This window comes from Clinocottus analis, unplaced genomic scaffold (genome assembly GCF_023055335.1).
Source record: "Clinocottus analis isolate CAN_PGR_092001 unplaced genomic scaffold, fCliAna1.0.p SCAF_19, whole genome shotgun sequence".
Classification (NCBI taxonomy): Eukaryota; Metazoa; Chordata; class Actinopteri; order Perciformes; family Cottidae; genus Clinocottus; species Clinocottus analis.
The window spans coordinates 6,844,988-6,868,480 of NW_027175920.1; the positions used below are offsets into that span (position 1 = coordinate 6,844,988).

The following is a 23,493-nucleotide window of genomic DNA, read 5'->3' on the forward strand; positions in this document are numbered from 1 at the left end:
CTCCACGCCATGATAGTAAAGTGCTCTTTCTGCACAGCCGGGGGCATACTCTACTAATGTGGTGCTGGCTTGCATCACTCACTTGTTGCGGCGGTAGAGAGCCATACACGCCACTCCAAGAAGACAGATCCCTGAGGCAATGCTGAAGATGGACAGCACCTGCCTCTGGTAAGTGTCACCACTCTCTGCAGAGGAGAGAATACAGTTCAGGCCGTTGAATTTCTACCGTGACACAAAGAATATGAGCTGCGGCTGCGATGGCGCAAGGAGAAAGAAATGTATCATGAATTAACATATTGCATTTACACAAACAGTGGATGGACGTACACACAAGGACCGCACACAGGCATCCACCCACAATCGGCATTAGCATAAAGCGACCGATGCTGCTTGTCAGTAAATGTCAGTGTTTGAGCACGAGATAGGGACATGGCAGACACAGGCAGGGCTCAGTGACATGTGCTAAGTGAAGTGTGATAATCATTTCGTTGAGAAAAACCCAGCAGGCAACACGATGGACTGTCTGCGCAGCGGGGGCCACGCCGAGCGAGCGCGTGCACGCGTGCATTCACTGTATGTGTGTCAGCATTCGGAGACTGATGGCGACAGGGAATTAGCAGCAAATGAATGCTCCCGGAGTTTCTTGTCAGACCCCTGCACATCAACAGAAGAGGCTTAAGGTCACAAGCAACTGGGACAAGCAGCAGTTGATCCTCGCAGATATCTGTCTGACTGAGCAGCTGGATTGTGGAGCCGCACTGCTTACCATAGGGTGAAGGTGGGACATGCACAAGTTGCCTCGCGGTCTAAAACCTGCAACGGCTAAGTATGTGACTAATCCACTGAGGAGACTTGGAAACGTCGATGTCCCAATCTTTCATGACCTTGAACACAACCTCCTGTGACATCACTCAATCAGCCACAAACAATAAATCCCCCTTTGTTTGAGCTCAGCACCTTGACAACAGCCGGGTGAAGTGCAGCAAACATCCCCACAACTTGTTTGTGACCTTTGAGGGCTTGTCTCGGGCTTTTGATGTTGTCAGAGAACTGTCCTGGGAGGTCTTCCTCATCCCTTCTTGTCTACCCTGGTTTATCAACTTCCTCTAACTCTTGTTTTAAGGCCACAGTTGGATAGCCTCTTACACTGAAGTGCAACCAAGCACACTGTTTTTTTTTGTGTTTTTTTTTTTTACCCTTTCCCCCTCTATTTTCTTCCTCTGCGTTACATCAGTGCTGCATCAACACATTTGAGGGCTGGTATGGTGTAACTGAGTTCACACTGGCGGGAAACCTTTTTAATATTAGAATGCTTTTGGCAAAAGATGAAGATAAGATTTGAACAGGTCCTGCAGTCACAATATGTGGAGATATACAGTCTATACTGCCCACTCAGCTCCTGTGAAAATCAGGCAGGACGGGTTGGAATTAAAATAGAGCCAATGTAGAAATGCTGCAGGGGTGGTCAGCTGTGACACACTATTGCTTATTTAACAGCAGGACGCAGACAAACAGCTTTGTGGATCATTTTGGTCATACTTTAAGTGCATTCATTTGGGAAATAATTGGCTTAAAGTATTACATTTCAAAGTTGGCTAACATGTAATTTACTTTGAAAAGAGCAATTTGGAGTGTGACTAACTAGTTTAGTTCGTTTACATTGTCTGTTACCTGACAGGTATAGATTTGAGATATTGAAACCAATACTGATATTTGAGGATAATACAAATTGGATATTATCTAAATATATACAGCAGATTTCAGTATTTTCCATTGGATACAGTTCAAAAAGAGTTGTGGTAAAGTTGTTTGGGGTGAATTATTTAGTTTTATTATATTTATTTAAGTTACTATATGTATAAAATGTGTTAATTTCATACAATAAAATTAAATCATCAGTCATAAATATATATATTTTTAATAAATACTGAACAAGCAAAACTATACTAACTTAAATTAAAATTAAATCAATGGTACACAAGAATGCAGCCGATAAACATGTTTTGCTGCAATTTATTGAACTAAAACTGCTATGTATTTCTGCCAACATATAGTGATATTTATAACTAGAATAAGCCGATAATATCAGCCATGGGATATAGCCGCCATGTTATTTTGTGCATAACAGAACATAATAGGGCAAATCACATATTTGATAGTAGTAGTGTTTTCATACTTTGAAAGAGTGACTCAGATCCTTGATACCCTGTCATTTCTCTGGGACACAGCAGGCAATGTCTCCTGCTGCACTTTACAAATGAACAACAGCAGTTGCTTCAGTTTATAAGAAATCTGGGACTAAAGAGTCTGGGACTCTGTATTCTTGTAAACCCTGCAGTCTTTAACCATCAGTGAAAGGACCTCGACGGTTCCATCTTTGAAACATATGGGGACTCTGCTTTCTTGCTGCTGCATCATCAGCGCTCATGTGCGGCACCACCTGAGACGAGCTTTTGCCTTTTTTTCAGAGCGATGGCACAGGCCTTTCTAAAATCGGAACATGAAAACAGCTGTCTACAAAGCTCTGCTGAATGGCTGCGAGGAAAAACCAACATGCAGTCTGTATATAAAACCATTACAGGGCTTTCATGCCCGATGCCTACGAGGCATTCTTGAAATTAGATGCAAGAGCATGTTGGGAAACGGAACTAACTGAGCAGCCTCAGCTACATCGGCTAAGCCATGTCATATTGACACGAGGACAACACAATCCCATATGGGCAGCTATGCCATAGCAGCCACACATAGCTAGAAAAACATGCGACGATGAAGAGCATGCCAAAGTATCCATGACAAAATGGGGAGGGGTATTCAGCCTGAAATACATCAGGGCACGCAAACTAGGGAGACTACAGAGCTTCAGCAGCTGGGCCCAAAACAATTACAAAAAGACAAGATTATTTAGAGCATAATCCCACTTCAACCAGAGCTTTGCTGTATTCTGACTGACGGCCTCAGATGTCACATATTGGGCTTATATAACGGCTATCGAAAGATTCATTTCCAAAGCAGAAGAGGAAGTCATAATAGAACACAATGAATAAGCAAGTGAGCATGCACAGTGCTTTTCAGAGCCGGGAAAAACAACCTGCTCCTCTGTCTGTCATCTGTCCAGCTATCAATCGATCAATCCTGTTCTCATTTTCTCTAATGCATCCGCCCACCTGCAGGAGCGTTGTGCACTAATTTAGTCCCCAGATTAAAATCACTGAACTGGTGAATGTTGTGTGCAGGGCAGGCTTCTGCTTTTCAGAGCGCCTGCGTTTTCCTGGTGCAAGTGTGTGATGTGACGGCAGCGGATGAAGCCACGCTAATGGAAAACCTCACAGCAGGCAATGTTGGTTTTCATGTATGCACAAAAGGAAGCCAGAGAGCGAGGAAAAGATGGCACGGAGAAAATGAAAAATGCTCCGAGTGGCACTGTCGAGGCTGTGTGCGGGTGGGTAAGATTGTATACTCCCTCTGGACAAGGAACAGTGTGTGATTATTAACAAAAGAGGAGCTATTCAATTTGTATTTTTAAGATCTTGTTCACTCCCTGGAAGGCGGAAAGGTACCCAAAGAGGGTTAAATTGTAATTATATTGCCGTCAATTGCATTTGTATAGACAAAGAAAGATATTTTTCTATATAATGCGACACATTGCAAACGTGGACAGACATTTATATGTGAACTGCTGCATTGTGTCTTCATTGCTCCATCGTCTATAACGGCACTGTTCTTCATGCAGACAGCATACACCTAATTCACCACAACGGTGTTTCCATGGCGACTGGCCCGCATTAATTTTCCAAGGTGAGTGCCGTTGTTGTGCAGGACTTTGTGTTTCGTGTGTGCTATTTCACAGATGTAAGGCACATTAACAGTCAATGAAAAGTTGTCTTACCCATGAACTCAATCCCAAGTTCGTCCGCTGCTCCAGTCAAGGCCAGATAGCATCAGAAGGAGGGAGGAAACGGGGAGAGAAAGAGATAGGGAAGGGTGGAGGGGGGGAATAAAACAGTTACAACATGATGTGCCTCTATCTCACTAAGAATTCACCTTAGGGAAAGACACATGCTGCAACCAGAGCATAAAGTTGGTTTGACGGCTTCCTCTGACATGGCTCTCCCTGGTGCACCAGGTAATGAGCCAGGCAGCCCCAGATGCTTGCTATGCTTTTCGCGAGATACACTCTGAATTCATACGGCCTACAGTGGCTTTGAACGAAGAAAGAAGACAACAAAGATACGGGGGCTGAGAGGATTAGAGGAAGGATCATGAAAACAAAAAGTTGAAAACGACATGTATAGCTTCATGTCACTGGCGTTGCTTTGCACGGGGCTTATTTATTGATTTAAGCCCGAGGCGTTGCAGTAATTGCTCTCCTCTGTCTCCAAGCACAGCTGTTCAATATTCAATAGCTGGTCACTTTATGACTAACACACATGTTCACATGCCTGCGCAGTCGTAGGCATACAGTATGCTGCTCTTGTCTTGTCCCCTCCCACCCCCTCTCCCACACACACACACACACACACAGACACACACACACACTTCATCATGCAGTTAAGTCTTTTCTCCCCAATCCCAGTGGTGGGGAAACAGATAAAAAGGAGCACTCGTGTTCCTTCCATCCTGACAGTGCCCCTTTTTTTTTTCATGTCACTGTAATGTAATCTCATTTAAATTAAAATGAAACCCTCACTAGTAATTGCTTTTCTGACAGAGGTGGTCCGAGTTTTAAATAGAATGCGGCTTGCCAGGCTCCTGACAGATTAAGTAGTGGGCACTCTCAAAAAAAAAAAGAACAAGAAAAGGCGAACAGAGAGAAAAAAACATCTGTTCTCGGATGCATTTTGATTGTACATTGGGAAGATATGTCAGCACTGTGGCTTTGAAAGTAAAACATAAAAAACACCCCAGGGAACTGGAGTGAGTTTCACATAAAAGACCAAGGCATACAATTGGAGGAAAGGATTTATAATAATTGGAGAAGGTTATCTTGCTTTATTTATTTAGGAAATAGGTATTTCTTTATTGTGAATGATTCAATTTGAAATACAGTTCGAAAACGTAAACGATTCGGGTAAAGTTTAAGAGAGCATTTAGATCCTTTGTATGAAAAAGAAAGCCAAGATTGACTCTATGAGTGCCTAACAGACTCCTAACGAGGAAAAGGGATTTAACACAATTCCTGTGATCGCGGAGAGAAAATAGAAACAAAGGCAGGTCTGAAATCCCTTAATTAATCAATCTACCAATTCATTCATGTTTGTATTTGAATACAATGTAAGTCATCATCATGTTTTTACTGAACATGATGTCAGTCCATCATTTCCAAAGCCTCAAGGATTATTAAACTCTCTTCCTGATTCACAGTCCAATAACAACTCACAAATTATTGATCAGAACAATCAATTCCATCCCGCGGACGTTATGCTTTTTGCTGTTAAAAGTGTTGAGATATCACTGCGCGATTAAGATGAAAACAACGCTTTTGTTGCAAGGCGCTTCCCTGTCATTGTCGAACAAACATTCGGCAAGGCCAAAGAAGTGAATGCAGTATCTCGCTGATCCGTATTATCCATTCAAGCCTTTCTCTGTGATTGCCCATGGCAACAGCCAACACTTTCCCCCGCTCTGAATCGTCCTGACTGTCACAGCCTGTGCAGATGATGTCATTACAACACGGATGCACATCCCCCGTCCTGGCATCGCCTTGTCTGGAGACATTCACCAATCATAATACGTGCCGGCGCCCAATCCATTGCGCTGGCAACTTAAAGCAGCCCTGGGAGTCACTTACGCCGTCTTGTGGGAGCCTTGAGCGAGCTTGAAGAATACCTGTGCATCATGTCAGAGGCTCTTGGCCCGATTAAGAGGAAGAAATCTGGCGGGTGGGAGAGACAATGGCAGAAGTGAATCAAATCCTTAATCCCCCCCTCCTTCGTTTGGGTGAGCAGGGAACCGGGGATCCAGTGTTTGTGTATGTGCGTGTTATTGAACTCAATATCCTGTGCAGCTACTTACTCCAGACCTGATAGCTACCGGAGATAAATAGTTCAAATTTGAGAATTGCCGTCTTCCTCTTTATAAATCAGCGGGGTAAAACCAAAAGCCCGCTCACCTCCGCCCTTCTTCTCTTCCATCTTCCACTGAACATCGCACGAAGTCTCAAAGGTGCAACAAGCGCAACTCCACCCACACTCGTTGCATGCCGATAACTATCCCCCAGTTCCAAGCCATAGACTATATTGCTGCCTTCCTACACCCCCATGTTTCCAATTAAAGACCCCGCCACTTCCCCGCTGTTCACCGATATACAAGACCACAGCACCTTCTCCACATCTCATTTCCCAGGCTAAGTTCACAGCGGTGGAGCTGCACTACCTGACAGGGAGCCTCTTTGTCCTTTTGTCCCTGGGCTTTTGAGATGTGAGCGACGGTCTTTCTACCTTTTGTGAGGATGTGTGCATGGCTGAGCAGAACTGTGTGTGCGGAGCCAGCGCGGACCGCTCTGTTGAGTGGCTGCCTTGTGGCCAGTCAATACCAAGACAAAGCGCGAGAGGCGATGATGATTTGTGACTGTGAGGAGCAAAGGGATTGATTTCAGAAAAAAAAAAAGGTTAAAAGAGAAAAGAGTGCGAGATGAAACTTTTCTCTCCCCTGTGTGTGATTTGTGTCTAATGCTGAAGATGTAGTATTAAACGCTGCTTGTAAAACAAGCATGGAAAAACCAACCCGCGACACACACACACACACACACACCGACACGCACACTGGAATGAATTGAAGTTTACTGGAGCTAGTCCCACTTGCAGTTGCTGATAGCGTGTGTATGTATGCCTGCATGTTATTATATGATTTGTCTTTATAATGCAGGATAATCCTCAAAACTCTTGGTAATCTGGGTAAATTTGAGATTACTTTGTATCAACAGAGATCAAAACAGGCTTCATTCCTCTCTCAACTCTTCCAGGGTGGACTTATCTCATATGGTGGCTGAAGGGTTGTGGCAGTACAATGCAATTTGTATCCAGTTTTGTGACATCATAATTTCATCATAATTCCATCATTTTGTCCCCTGACAGAAGATGTTAAGGAGGAGTTCATGATACAAAATTACGACTGATTAGGATTTCTTAAACATGTTTTCTCCACTTTAAAAAAAAAAAAGAAAGAACGCTTTTGCACCCAAATAACACGCATACGCTCACATTGCTCGGGGATGCATCTACGTTGGGGCATGTACGTGCTCATGCCCCGAGGAAGCACAGTGTCGAGTGTAAAAGTTGTTTGGCTGAGCGGCCCTTGAGAAAGCTGCAAGCTGCCAGCAGCAGTACAGCAGACCAAACACTCCACAGGAAGGCAACTTTTGAATGGGCGCTGCACGAGGAACTAACTCCCTGCTTTGCATGACATCCTTATATTTTCATGACAAGTCTGGCAAGGCTGCACTTAAGATCATGTTATAACCAGATGTATGCATATACATATATATAGTTTATGCAGCGGGGGTGGATGTGGATGATTCTATATTGCAAGAGTTGACTTTGGAGCCTAATTTAATGAAACATCTGTGATGAGAGGTGGCAGGTTTTTCACCAACAGCATACTTTTTCTCTCTCTCCAAATTCTTGGAGTATTGTTTACATTCAGTCACAACTTTGACATGTGGAAATGGTATTCCATTTATTTATTTAAATGTATTTTTTCCCCCCTAACCTTCTTCAAACTCCAACTTTTTTTGCAGTTTTAGGTGGAGGCATTCTTCTATTCTAATGTCATATAGTATTAATTATTTAAAGAGATATATTATTCTCGTTTTTAGGTTCATCCTTGTATCGTGGGTTATTTTGCAGTTTGTGGGTTGGTAGGTATACCCCAGATGTCAAAACATTATGTTGCTGTGGGTTTTTTCTTTCAATGTTTGATTTTTTTGTTACGGTCACTGAATAATTTTAACCCAACAAGACTCAAGAAATGATTTAAATAAATAATTAGGTTTGTTTTGAGGGACCATAAGAATAAAAGGGGCCGTAAACTACTCTTGCTACTACAGAACAAGTAGTAGCAAGAGCAGAAAGTGCAAATATAGTTTTGAACCATCGCAGTTAATGCTGTTATCTGGGATATTCCTCCTCTCGTTACTCACTTTTAAAAACTTATCTTCAGCTACGATAAAATATGGTAGCTCGTCATCTGAAAGGACTTGTATATCTGCTATACCTGCTATATTTTGAAATAGGATTTTTTTCCCAAGAAAGACTTTCTGTTGTGTCCAGTCAGCCCATACACTGCAGGAAATGTCCTTTTTTTGCTTAGCATATTCTACTGCACACTATGTGCATTAAATGGCATATAAACATATAAAATCAAACAAAGCATATTTTAGAATTGTTCCTCTGTAGATCATTAAATACATTTTTAATAAATACACACATACCATGAATGTGTAGACATAACCCAGACCTGGACACGCACGGAAATTGATGTCTGCCTATAGAAGACCAAATGAATCCCACTGTGAAAACTAGCTGGGAGAAAGAAACATGCTTTGTGACACTGGCTCGTGACCCCATTAATGGACTCTCAGTGGGCCTGATGGCATCAAACAGAAGGCAATAGAAGTTAAGTTTTGTCTCTGACTCTTGGTGCAGAGGAGCCAAGTCACTCCATAAAACAGTGTGAATTTGTAAAGCCGCAGCCTCATGGGAAAGGCTCTGGGCCACCAATTTCTCTTCCTTGTACCTCTGACTTCTGCTTTATTTCTTAACTACTCTCCACAGCTGTCATGGGGATTCAAACACTCCTGAGAAATAGTGTTTCATGAAGAAAATTGAAGACGTTCGTTCCTTTTAGCGAGACTAAAGCAAAGCTAGATTAAAGACTGTAATAAAAGATACAGGAGGTTTCATGCACAGGTTTTAATTCTAAAATCTAAATGGTAGCTCTGTACCTATGTGGTTCAATAAAGAAACGCAGTGTCCTGTAACTAAATCCTGTTTTACTGTTCTAATAAAATACAGATTCAAATGGAAATCTCTACATTATGACGGTATTAATACATGTATCACCACATGTTATGAAACATATATACTGGGCGGACATTAAGCCTAATGAAGCAGCAGCTGAAACGTCTGTTCATATGAATGAAATATTGTACCATCACGTGTTCGACTTTATACAACAGCTACGTCTTCATGTCATCTGGTACTCATTAGCTTAGAGACGTGAGTTCTCTAAGTATATTTGTGTACAGAGAAAGATGTAAAGTAACAACAAAGTGCGCAGTTGAACTTGAAGCGGCGACGTCGTGTTCACAGTTGCCACCATCACCCCTTTACGCCGAGTGTTAAAGTGAGGCAGATCTCACTGATTTATATTTATCTTGCTGAGTGATGCAGTACAGTCAGAAATTCGCTCATGGGCATGTAACATGCTGGAATTTGTTTTCATGTCGCAGATCAATACACTGATATGGTGGGGTGTAAAATAGAAAAGGAGAGCGTACTTGGGTCTGACAAGATAGCATCTGTCTTGGGAACAAACTGGTCACAGCGTAGTCCATGGTAGCCCTCCTTACACCTGCGACAGAGACACAGAGAGAGAGAGAGAGAGAGAGAGAGAGAAATAGAAAGAGAGAGAGAGGAAAAAGAGAGCAAGATTAGAAGCAAGACAAATCAAGCAAAAAGTAGCAGAGTACAGCATGAACTATCAGCTGAAGACTTCCAGATAAGGAAAGTTGAGGAGAGGAAACCCAGAAAGAGGACTGAACGGATGGTAAAAAGTTGAGTGCTCACCGAGGACTGAGGTGGTAGAGGGAGATACACAGAAACTGTCGAGAGGGGCGGGGTGAGAAGAAAGAGAAAGGAAGGGAAAGATAGTTGGGCCGGCCTAAGCAGCGTCTGCAGCCTCGCTGATAGCACATGACTGACAGGAATGCCAGGTCCCAGTGGAAGAAATGGGCTACTGGGATGGAGAGGACTTGGCGTGATGCAGACAACTCAAGATCTACAGTGGAAGGGAAGCTGCCATAGTTGGAACGCTCATATAAACAACGTCCTGGCACAGTCCAGATATTTGCCTTCATCATCAAATAAATATCTCTCCGCTGTTGACGCCTGCAGATCCCTCAGCAACTGTCGTGAATATATCTAGCGAAATTATCACATTTTCAAGTTTGGCTGGGTATGTTGCAATAGCTCGGCAATACCCTCATCGTTCTGCATTATTATACATGTATCACACCAGTTAATGTTTGGAGATTTTTTTTTTTACCAATCTAAAATAAAAAGAATGAAAAATAGAAAACACTTGAAAGACATACTTGTTCTGTTTTTTTTTAATTGTTTTTTTTTTACATAAACGTGTGAAGTTAAGCAAAGAAATCAGGTCAGAAACATAAAGTTTTGGTGTTGTCTCTCTGCACTCAGACCTAGTTTGGTACAATTCTCAATAGTTTTTGTCTCAAAGAGGACTTAGTCATCTCCAGTAGCGGCCACACTGTGAGCACATTCAGTGGGCTGATCCATCCCTCTGCTTTCACGGCTTAGGGGAGACAATTGGGGGATTTGCTTTGATGTGTCTCTTTCAACATAAACTTGTACTTGAGTGAGCGATATGTCAGAGTTGTCTATATTCTCTCTATTCCATCGGTCGATGACATATTGTAGGTAAACTGCAGGGATTTGCGATCGCACATTATCCGTCAATATCTGTCCACCACATTTCCACCAGTGTCACCGCTCTCATATGCAGTGTAATGTCCTGGACGAGTGACAGGCAAGTCGACCATTCGCTCTCACTCAGCTTGGCTCAATCTGATAGCTTGAAGACAAATAAAACAACAACAATGCAAAGAACAACGGAGCTCTGTGAAACCAACTGAGCAGCACACGGTTTTGGTTAAGTTGGATAAGAGTGAAAACTGTGTCAGATTGTTTTGTTTTTACATCTCAGGCTGCAGTTTCAGCGTTTATTTGTTCAATGTGTCTCAGCTCAGTATGTGCAGTTTCTTATACTTTCTAGTCCTCTGTAATGCAGAATGGAACTTCACAATTAATGAAAATGAAAAGAATAGAGTATCTGGTCTTATTTAAGCTGATAGTGGTTCAAATGCAATGCAATCTGGCTGTGCAGACTGTTTGGTGATGTTGTGGATCCAAAGGAAAATACTCCTCCAATAGTAAGTTGAATTTTGTGAAGAATTGGTGGCACAATTTTGGTATTTGTTTTGTCATAAAAAATGCAATTGCATTTCCACCATTTTAGGACAAGATTCTCGATGAAGCTTTTAAGATATATTGACAGAATTTTTGGCCATTTGGAGACGGTATGAACCATCTCTGAACCCAACACTGACATGTTTTCATCTAAAAAGTTTATTTGGCAAATTTGTGAGCAACCATTTGCATTTTTAGGCAAGAGAACACAGTCAAGTCTGATATTCACTTTAATTTAAGCTTTTTTTTTGATCCCCCGAACCGAAAGTATCCGTCTCTTTAACTGTTAAACGTTCCCCTATGTTCACCAGGTGGTACTGGAGAACTAACAGTGGGTTTATAGAGCATTTTCTCTGCTGAAAACAGCAGCCTGCTGTTTCTGGAAATGACAGAATACGAGAGCGTGGAGAGTTAATCAAAACAATAAAGTCGGGTGCCAGAAAACCAAATCAGTGATTCTTGATACAGCTGATTGGATCTGCTGAGTCATTAAAAGTGACCATTTCCCTTTCCATCACATATGGCTATTTGTTTCATTGTAATTATAAAAAATACTGATTATAGCTATGCAGAATTATAATTGAAAGATGCACAAAACATTTTAAATCACGGGTTTGCTAGAAAGGGAGTTTGAAAAGCTTTTGAAGTCTCGGTAGCGTTCATGGCGATCACCACTGCTGTCAGGCTGCAGGGCATGATCGTTGAAACAGTCCATTTGTGTTATGTGGCAGTAAAAAGTCTCTAACTGCACCTTTAAATAGTGCCACTCATTACTGTTCAACTGATGTGTGAAAAATAGCCTTAAAAAACCTCAAATTCCTCATTTCATTTCTGAAGAAAAAAACAAAAACCTTTATATCCGCTCAGGCGAGCAAAGGAGGGGATAAAGAACTTGCTTTTTTTTCCTGTTATTGTCTCTCCCACAGACAGACTTCTACCTTTTAATTGGAATTAAAAAGAATGACAAACGCAAAGTCCTTGGCAAATCCTTCTTTTACGCCATACAAACAAATCAATGAGGACATGTTGTTATGTTGTCCTATAGAGCAGCACACACGAGCTACTAATAGACCAATAATATCAAACAATAATATGACAATATCTTAGGCTGACAATTGCAGTTTTCTGGAGATATTTTTGGAAATTCTCCTTCGTAGTACAGATATGATGACCAAACTAATTCAAGCATTTATTGTTGGCACAAATCGTGTTATGCGGATGATACTGTCGTTCATTCTATTCGTACATATTACCCAGCTCGTGTTCACTCTACATTTGTGAGGCAGGGCTTGTTCTGTTGTTGTCATTTGCATGACATAGTATAGTACAATAAAAATGTCTTCGCTGAATAGCATCACTTGAATTATTGTGGTTCATAATGCACTCAGTATGCATCTTACAAAATTGACAGCGAAAGGATAGGATTTAAGTGATCTGGAAAAAAAAACACTGATAAGAAATATGAAACCGAATACCCCTGTACAAATCATCCTTAATTACCATAGAGATACACCATTAAATCAGACCACACATTTACCAGTGAAATGGAATATGCAAAATAACATGTCATATGATGCGCAACGCACCAATCCACATGACTAATGTGAAAATATCAGAATAATTACCAAATTAAAACTGCTTTTCTGTGGGAGTCATTATTACAAGGCCGCAGTGGGATTTAAAATAACCCAGAAGAAACTGGAGTGTTTTCACACATATATTCATCCTACATACAATGTTATCTTTCGTGAGAAAGGTTGTCAAATACATATCAAACAGGAAAACTTGTTATTTTCCAGGTTGCCAGATACAAACTTTGGGCATCCACTGGCCGTCACTCTGATGAAAAATGAATCAAACACCTCCATCTGCACTACAATGTTAACACCTTTCTGCACTAATATCCACAGTTCATTGTTCATATGTATTATTCAATATATATTTATATTGTACATATTAGTTAGATGTTAACGTTGATGCTTAGTTGCTGTGTTCTCTGTTGTCTTTAATGTCTTTTTTATATATTTATCTTGTTTATTTGTATAGAATATGTACACGGAAGAGAGCAAATTGTAACCAGAGTCAAATTCCATGTATGCGTACGCACACATGGCTGATAAAGCTATCGGCTGATTACGATTCTGATCCCTTTGTTTGCGGTGAAAAACGGAGTCCTTGATTTGGTATTAAAGTCAAGCACGGTCCCTTTTCTGTCAGAGTGTCAGTCAAAGTCAAACAGCCAATCGTGTACCATGAAAGATCAGGGAGGTACCCAACGCGACCACACAGATTTCAAGGGTAAAACATCCCTCCCCTGCCATTGCCTGGCTTTGCCCTGTATCACCTTCTATCCCTGGGTGTGAGCTGAGACGCCTTGTTAGTATTCTGAATCACGGACCCAAAGGCAGAATGCCTGTCTGGCTATCTGTTTACGTCTGGGCTTGCTTTCTGTTTGTCTAAGTCTCCATCGCTCCCCTCCTTCCATTGCCGTAGCACTGTGAAACAAGCTCAGCCATATCCCTCAGTGAGATGCAAACAATGCCTTGTAAATATGTTTGTGTGAACATGCCGTTGAATGGATGATAAACAATGTGGGATAATGACGCACTTCCAGTATGTGTTTGGGCGTGCGTCTTCCATTGAGGGCAAGGGCTTGTTTTTATGTATGTGCGCGTCTGTTTGTTTCAAAAGGGGGGCATATCTCAAGGAGAACTCAGATGTGTGTGTCGATCGGGGTATATGAGACGGCTTTCTCAAGTGTGTGTGTGTGTGTGTTTATATCCTGCAGCCGCTGTGTGTATGAGCAGCAGCTATAGAGTCGGAGCATGTTTCCCCCCCACTGCTCCGGAGCTGTGACTATCCAGCTGCCTTTAACACATGTTCAAGTCACGGAGAAAACACACCTCCGAGTCTGGAGGATGACGGAGGGGTGGGGAGCGCTGCCTCATAACTAATCACCACCCTGCCTGTTAATTAGCGTGAAGAAAAATGGAGGATAGTTTGAGCGCAAGGGGAGGGAAAAGAGGTTCAAGGAGGGGAGAAGGAGCGGGAATGCGATCGTGTCAACCAAACTTTTCATTTAATCCCTGACGCCCATGCATTAGCTTCCACATGTCATATAAAAAAAGTCCATATGAACTGCAGTTGTACAGTGCAGCGTTGAGTGTGTACTGACTATATCCACTCAGGCTTGTAACTGACTCTTTGATGTACAATATCTTGCAGCCATTGATAATTTCCCCTCACTTTTAACAGCATCTGTTGACAACCAGTTGCAGTAAAAGGGGAAGTGATGTTGCACAGCTTATAGTGAACGTTTTACAAGAAAATGGCAAAGACATGATGAGATAATCAATACCATTCACATTTCTGTGCAGTAAATACTGAATACAACGTTTTTCTAGCCTAGCATATCGTTTAGAAGCAGGGTAAAATTAATATGTCACCCACATACACACAACCCCACCATTAAAATGAATTTTAGAGGTGCAGTTAGGCAGATGTTGTCACCTTTGGACCGACCAGGCCAGCTGCTTCCTGTGTTTCCAGTCTCTATGCTGAGCCGAGATAACAAGCTCCTGGCAAAAGCTTCATGCTGGACATGAGAGTCCTATCAATCTTCTCATATAACTCTTGGCAAGAAAGCACATTTGCCTATTTGCTGAAGGGTTTATCACCCATTCTGGCTCAAAAGCTGTGGTTCAAAAGTACATTTTTGACCTTAGAAATTATATTTAAAAAGTTTCTGCATCTGATGATGGAGAGAAAGTGATTGAAAGCTCAAGAAGAGGTGCTCAATGTCTAACATTGACTAACATTTAGAGGTACTAAATGTTAAAATTGCATTCTCAATTGAGTAATTCTTCATATCACGTGAATGATCCATCCAAAGGCATTTAACACAGGAATCTACTGTTGTTTTTGTCTTTATGTTGTTGATGTACACTTTTGAAGGATACAATAACACATGTTAAGTACATTAACATGAAGTCCATATACGGTAGCTTCACATATTAAATATTTTCATTTAAATATGGCAAGTGTGGTTTTTCATGGCGTCTATATTCTGATGGAAGCAGATGGTTTTCTGAGGAGTCGTGAAGCTGTGTAGAAAATTCCATCTTTGATTAGAAGACTTGACCTCCCGTAGGGTTCAACATTTTGGCTGCGCCATGTTTAAGCACGGTCATAGCCTCACATTCAATATGAAAAGCTTTTCCAGCAGTCTTGATTTATCCGGTCTATACGATTGGGCTTTATGACTAAAGCTGGCTAACCCTGAACTGCAGGACATTATCATCAGCTTGTTAGTTCTGTTTGCCAAAATGAAATGAATAACTTATCTTTGCTGCCATAAATGAATGACTCATGACATACGAGGAGACACTGCATGCTACTTAAACTTAGCTCTTGATCTTATCCGCGCATGATGACTGGGAAGTTAACAGAAAGTATCTACAAATAATCTGAAACAGATAATGTTGGACTGAATCCATTTTCCCTTAATTACCTGATTCTTATTCTTGGAAATGACTTTCTTCAGTCTCTCTATCAAAGGCAATCATTATTTGGCAGCAGGGGTTCTTGTCACACTCGATAGGCAAATTTATCACACTGCACCAAGTCTTTTGACTCGCTGCCACCTCTCATATTGCCTACCAACTGGTGCAGTTGATGTTGATACGTATTACTGAATTGGGCGTTACCCTTAATTTCCATAAATTGACCTACAAGTCATGCATAATAAAATCTAAATTTGCATATGCATTGATGCACAGATGCAATATGGTATTATGTTAATTGCAATAAATATTGCAATAAATTATTTAAAGCCCGCTGACTGGGTGAGGATGATACTGTGGTATTTTAAGAGATATAGTCTGTGCTGCTGTATAATGAGATACCAACCTATTATATCTAGTGTATAAATACAGTGTAGTAGGAAGATGACGGGCGGCAGTTGATTTAAGCTGCATTCGCTTTTCACCGCAGCCTAATTTTTACCACTGGGAAGGTCGGGATGACTAACTCAAATCCATTTTTTATGAGCAGAAAAGAAGTAGACCTCCAGCGATCGAATTTCTTTTATAATAAGAAATACGCACATAAACATATCACACCCATCACACACACACACACACACACACACACACACACACACACACACACACACACACACACACACACACACACACACATTCTATTCACTCTCAATATCAAAGCCTAATCAGTGGTTGACACTTCTCTCATTGTTATTGATGGGGTACGAGGGAAGAATAGGCTATGAGTTGGCTGCAATCTGCCCAGATTGTTCTATGGTTAAAAAAAACAAACATGCTACGAGGCCAAAATGCCTCCAATAAAGACAGCCTTCTACTTTCATCGCATATGCGATATATATCTCTATTCGTCTTTTGGAGCAGTGCAGCGGCGAAGGTACGGTGGACATGATTTATACCTCGAGCGGGTTTGATGGATGTCTATTACTGTGTGTGAGCTGTTTACATACAAGAGTGATATGCCACCGCCAGGATGTGTCTGTGTTGGAAACCTAAATGCTTCACCGAGATAAAAGGCCCGAACGAAGTGAAGCAAGAAGGATGGCTGTCACTGAGCAACTCCTCCCTCTGTAAAAATAACTGAGGATGTGTGGATTTAAACATGATGCGGGAATAGCGGTTAAATAATTGGCATCATAAATTGTGGTAGACCTAATTACTTTAATGACAAAACAGAGCATTAATAAAGCTATTTCATTTTCTGGGGACATGAAAAGTTTGATGTGTGATATATAGTGCTATAATGCTGTGATTAAAATCTAGATTGTCAGTCAAGCAAACCGTTTGTCTCAGATACGGTGCTCTACTCTCTCTACTAGAGTTAATTACAGCTTCATTAGGGTCCTGACTAATGAACCACTTTACTGTTAGAGTAAATACATTGTGAATAAAGTTTAGTAAGGTTATACTGTCCTCATTCCTTTTTTAAGGTTTCTCTACCTTTCTTGGTTTTGCTCGTGAAAAGTGTTTATTGCATATTGCATAATTGCGGCTGCAATGTCCCCTTTTCGCTGCAGAGATCATTACAATGTCATCAGCTAAGACAGTAAACAAGGCTGCTGCAGCCATTTCATTCATCCAGATAAACACACACTTACGCAGCCTCACTATCAAATCAAACGGCGTCTGAACCAACTCGCAAAATGAAATATTTCAACAGACGCATGGCACAAAAAGTGCAACACATAGCACACAATGTTCTGGCCCGGTGTGCCCTATCTCGGATTTGAATGCTCCAAGTAGTCATTAAGCTCTTGGAGGATGAAGACGTCCCGGCTTGTTTGCCTCGCACATAAGCAGGGCTGAATGCGAAAGTGGGAGCTGGCACACTGTATCACGCGGGAGAGCGCACTACATCACGACGGTGCTCCCAAGCTGCGAGTCTGTAACAGGTGCTGTTTCAAAGGACGAGAGATAACAGAGCGGGTAGAAAAGGGTGAGGGGAGACGGACACAGTGAGAGAGGGGGGCTGCCGCTGAAGGGGATGTATTCCTCTTCATCTTTCGAGATTTCTTTTTGCTTTCTCTCTGTGGATGTGGGGATGTGCGTGTGCACACAATTGCATAAAAAAAAGGAAATGTACTGGCAGACTAGGAAACACTGTTCGGTTTTGAAGAGCCTAATACTTTAAGCTACCCTCTTGAAAAATAAGGATGAATGTTACCAACAGTCCATTTAGGGTAAATATTCATAAGATTTGCACTTTTAACCCTGTGTAATACCAGACATCTGCATTGTGTACTATCAACTCCTGTGAGTAACCTTCCACGCTTCCCACCGGGTGATACGTCATTTAAAAAAGTTGATTGCTTGACTATTTCCGTTCAAATCTAACACGGCAAATAGGTGGGAAAGATAACGTGATCATCAATCAGCTCTGTTTGTGGCGATGATCATCATCTGGTGTGTTTGCAGAAGACTTGCTAAACAACATGAATTAACGTGTGAAGAGGTGCCGCAGCAAAAGTATCAACAGCTACGTATATAACAGGCTACCACTGCAGCTGTGTGGCTATTTGCACCATGTTTCTGTTAATGATGTCATATGAGTCATGCTCCATGACCATGAGTAATATCTTCAGGTGCTCCCATAAATATATGAGCCTTAACCAATAACAGCTTCTACTGAGGGAAAACTATATTTGTTTGAGGTGTTTTGAGGGGGAAAAAAGGCCAGAGTGGTTTCTGATTTAGTTTTATGCAACTGTAAATAAATCTTTCATCCTCAACGGACACGCTAAAGAGACAAGGAGACAAGCTAGGATGTATATAAAAGCAACACATTTCTCCATAAAGTGGTTTCACCAGGGAGCATTACCTCAAACTGCATTATGATGGATCTTCATTCGCTGTGCTGTGCGGCAAACTAAAAATGGAGAATGCAGATGGAGGCTTACAACTTCACGTTAAGTTGCTGTTAGAATTCACATTTTAGCTGCAATCACTCTACTCAAAGCTGTAATATTTCTGTGTTAATCTAAAGAAGACTTGTTTGAGGCTAAAGCACAACTAACAGTGGATATTAGCACTTCTTGTTAATAATGTACAATTCCTAAGCTGATAAGCGATTTAACCGCCTGAACCTTTTGACTGAGATCATCCTGACAATCTTGAAGCTTATGAGATACATCAAAACAATATCTTCCTGAATCACCAGAGATGTTTCTTTATTATTCATCAGCCCTCTCTGCCTTTCTCAAGCGATTGCCGGCGCCAGACAACATAGACCGCTGGCTGCCTTCACTATGATGCAGTACATTAAGGATTTAGAAAGGGGTGTTTGAACTGCATCTTGAGAGAACATAATGTGATTATTAAACAGTAATTAAGAGAGATGGCAGGAGAAAAAAAAAACAGAAGTCCCTGCTTGTCAACGAGGTGTGTAAAAGCGTATCTTCTTTGATATTGTCTACATGCCCCTTTAGGACTGCAGCCAATGAAAAAGTAATTAAGTTCAGCTGTGTTGTTTGTAACCCTAAATAGAAAATACAGTCCTAACATGATGTATTACTTGAGAGTGATTGATTTTCATTGTTATCTGCAAACAGTCTCTTTAACTCAACGTTACTAAAGTGCCAAGAATTGTCTTCGATGTGGAAGATGACATCGCCACAGCTGGAGCGAGAGTGATCTGAATAATTTACCTCCTACTGGTAATGAGTAAGTGAAGATGTATGTAACATCATGTGTGTGTCTTCACACATTGTATAAATGGGGACATGGGTCTCTGAGATGGTGATCCTCACCAAGTTATTTAGATCTCTTGTTGCACGTGACATAGAGGAAACATGACTTGAGTGCATTACTGGATTTAAAAGGTGTCAGAGAGAGAGCTGAACTATATGAATATGCTTTCTAATATTTATAAGGAGTATAAGTCTTCTAAAAAAAAGCAACTCCATATGACAACTACTTTATATATATATATATGAAATCATTTCAGGAAGTAATTTCTATAAAGTAAACAACACTTGTCCTTTGCATGGCATGCCGTGGTGCGCATTATTTGCTTATGAAATCTGTGTCGCCCTTATCAATCTCTATTTCCGAACATTTTCTTGTAATATGAAAAGTAATGGGGCTACTGACAGATAACTGAGAAGAAATGACCTTTATCTAAACAAGTGCTTTATTTTGTAAATAAGTGCAGCATTAAATGCAGACGCCTGTGGAATATCATAGGGTTTGCTGTAGACTAGCAATTTAGTCTTAAACGAGAAGACATTGCCATTAACACATGATTATACTGTAATTATAGCATGAGAGGCTATGGGGAGGGAAACTAAGAGCTTTTCCTTACAGTAAACTTAACTAACACTTGACACAAAGTATCAACATTTCTGGAAACACTGTCATTATCTGTCTCCTCAGGAGCAAACGCATCAACCTCCGGCATGGCACCTTATTTTAGAGTTCACCTTTGCCTATGAGACTCACAGTGACCCATGGCAGGTTCATCAATCTTGTCCCCACCATAAGGAGCTGCCTCTCTTTGTTTATTGTCTGTGTAAATTACAGTGTTGTGCATTATGGTCTGACAAATAAACAAAAGAAATGAGAGACTGTGATGTACGACTTCACCAAACAACTTAACTATTGAATTAAGGAAGTAGTAAGTCATATCACAATGTGGTAAATGTAAAGTCACAGACAAAATATATAAATAAGCACATTATAGCATATTATATCAAACCAAATTCTTTTAATGTGCCAAACAAACACTTGTAACACTTTATTGAGAGCATGATAAGTTTATGACATCAAGGTATGACTCTCCTGAAATTAATAATGACACCATCTCGCTCTCTTATATACGATTAATGATGATAGCGAAGTGTTGATGAAGTGTTGTAAAATACGATTATAATTAATCTAAATATCTATATTTGTAAAGAACGTATCAACAACTTTAAACAAATCTAAACTAGCTCATGGACAACTTCATAACTTTCCTGTTAACATTAATAGTTGCATTTCAGTCAATAGCATACAAACGGGGATTGGCGAGACAATTCTGCATTAAATGATTGTTACATTAGAAATGAGTTGAAAACACTGTGAATGCCCTCAAGAGCTGCAAGTTAATACTACTATCATGCACGCAGGATTATGTTGTGGTTTTCTCCACAAACATCAATGGTATTAGTTATGCCCATTTCCCTGCTTCTCATCTTGCCCTACATAGTACAAATCTGCCTCTGGTTCTAAAGTATCTGGGGGATCATTCTGCTCCGTGATGCATAACAGAGCGCAAAAGCCATGGCGCCACGCGGCTCCAGGTGTTTCCTCCGATCTGCATCCATATCAGGAGCTCATCAAAGAGGTTGACTTGGGTTAATTTTCTGTCTGCCAATAGCTGAGCTGTGTCCCCCCCCCAGGCCCACCCACTGCTGAATCGGGACACTGCAGGGTTGTTGTTTTTTTTTTTTTAGCTTAAAAAAATATTTCTGTAAAAAGAAAAAAAAGAGGACACTGCTGCCTTTTGTGCCCAATGTTTTGGATGCTGCTAACATCTGCCTCTACAACCTTAATCCTGTCTGCTACGTTCAGCATGATTGAGTTTAAATCATGGCAAATTCTACTGACCTCCAAAAGACCTATACTGTACATGCACACTCTCAGAAGCACAGACAAACACACAAGCTAGCAAATACCCTAAAACACACACTGAGTGTGTAGCACCGTCAAGGCAGAGCTTTGTCTGTAGATGAACTGTCTTGAAGCCAAACCCTCTGGGTAAGCTACAGTATCAGCTGTAAAAGATGGATTATGGTCCTCTATACCTACTCTCACACTGAAGCGCTATGTAATAAGATGAGTGTGTGTGTGTGCTGGAGGAGGGAGGGCACATCTTAAGTAACTGGCAGCACACACCTACTGTGCCTTCCATGTGTTGAATGTGGTATGTGTGCTCCTGCAAGCGGCCTACAAGTGTGAGAGGTTTAGAGCCGTGTGCTCTGATAGAGACGACTGGAACAGCTCACGCTGCTGTCTCACAGAACCCAAACAAGAGTCTGGGGGAAAAAAGAGATTGCTCCCATTGTGATCAATCTGACTGCCTCAGCCAACCAGCCTTGAATAGATGGTCACATTGCTGTTCCCAGCAGGCAGACGCCACAATGAATGACATCTTAGCCCAGCTTAAAATCAAATAGTGCTTATTGTTTCTTTATAATTACGTCTGTACAGTATCTCCCAGTGTAATACTGGCTGCATCTTCAATATGTCCATGGGTGTCAATAAAGACCTGGATGCCGTCAGTTTGGTTGTTACACCTGCTCTTGGTAAAGTTTATATCGACAAGGAAACCACTCAACACGATTGGTTGTTGTTAACCATATAGCGAGAGCTGTGTTTATCACATAGTGAGACTCTTCGGGGGCGTCATATAAGCCATGAGAGCCTTAGCAACCAGATCATTACAGACAGTTTCCAGATCGCCGCACGAAAAAGAAAAAACAAGGAAAAGCTAGCACTTTTCTACGTTTAAACCTTTTAAACATCCACTGTGTCGTTTACATTATAGTCACAGAGAGTTTTGATTGGTTTAATAAGACCGCAATTGTTTTAACTTCATGACAGTATAAAACCTCCAATTAAGCAACATCACTGTGGTTATACTGCAGCACCGTGCATGCCACACAAGATGAAACAACAAAACAAAGGAACACTGCATACTCCCAATTTCTCAATTTGAATATGCTAACCATGTTGTAGCGACAGTCTAGATCTAATTATACAAATTGCAATCAGTCGAGTCAGTCAGTTAACAACTGTTGGATGTTTCCAAGACGAGTGGCTGTGATACTGTACTCATGACCAAATCTAACACACAAAGACGTCGGCTGTGAAACCCGTTCGACAAGTTCATCCTGAGAGAGTTTAGAGCTATAATATTAACAGATAGGCCGTCAAATGGTTAATATTGACAACGCGATACGCAGGTCAATGCTTCAACGTAGCACAAATCTGAGCGCTGACAGGCCGCTGGAACACAAAACAAATATAGTCCTTAGGCAGTGAGAAAGCAAAATCCCCCCCGAAAAGATTTAAGGAATGGATTTCACATTTAAAAATGAAAAATGAGACTGCAGAACAAACTTATAGCTGCAATGCTAATTGGAAGAGAATTGAGCTGGAGAAATACCCCACAGTCTCACTGCCGATGTCCACCCTATAGATTTTCAGTGTGATCTATATTTACTATACACTCTGTAAATACACCAATATTTTTATGATTTACCTATCGGTGAGTTTTTCATGTGAGTAAGGGCTATTTTTTAACTCATGGACAGCTATGAATTGGTATTGATTCGATTCTAATTCAGTTCCCTCTGTTTCGTTATTATTGCCAGCAGAAGCTGAGATGTTCGGCCTTTCTCGGCAAATGTAGCTCAAGCTCAGAAATAGACGACCTCTGTTGATTTAATTACCCTTGATCCCATGCAGCTTGGTCAGTGTGGTCCTTGTGACTTGCTGGACTATATATTTACGATTATTAGTGGATAGGAAGGAGAAATGCTATATTCAACTGTTAAAAATCCAAATTAGCATTTAGCACATGTTTCATGGATGACTCAGCTAGTTTTTAATGAAACAGCAACATCTCGAAGGAGTGTAAAATGATACTCCCCTTATTTGTTTCAATGCCCAAAAGCACAGACAAAATAAACACAAATTGTGCATCCGTCTGAGGTAAGCAGAGCTCTGACATGCAGTCGTCAGAG

The 23,493-nt window shown here is 41.1% G+C and overlaps 1 protein-coding gene across 1 annotated transcript in view; it reads right to left on the minus strand.

The window, feature by feature from the left end:
- LOC137790010 (pro-neuregulin-3, membrane-bound isoform-like) overlaps nt 1–23,493 on the minus strand; it is a 170,438-nt gene that overhangs the window by 16,901 nt on the left and 130,044 nt on the right. Inside the window, exons 3-5 of the mRNA XM_068583939.1 lie at nt 9,497–9,570; nt 3,887–3,913; nt 83–185 (exon numbers count right to left, since the gene is read on the minus strand). Coding sequence (XP_068440040.1) covers nt 83–185; nt 3,887–3,913; nt 9,497–9,570 — 204 coding nt within the window. The remainder of the gene's footprint in view (nt 1–82; nt 186–3,886; nt 3,914–9,496; nt 9,571–23,493) is intronic.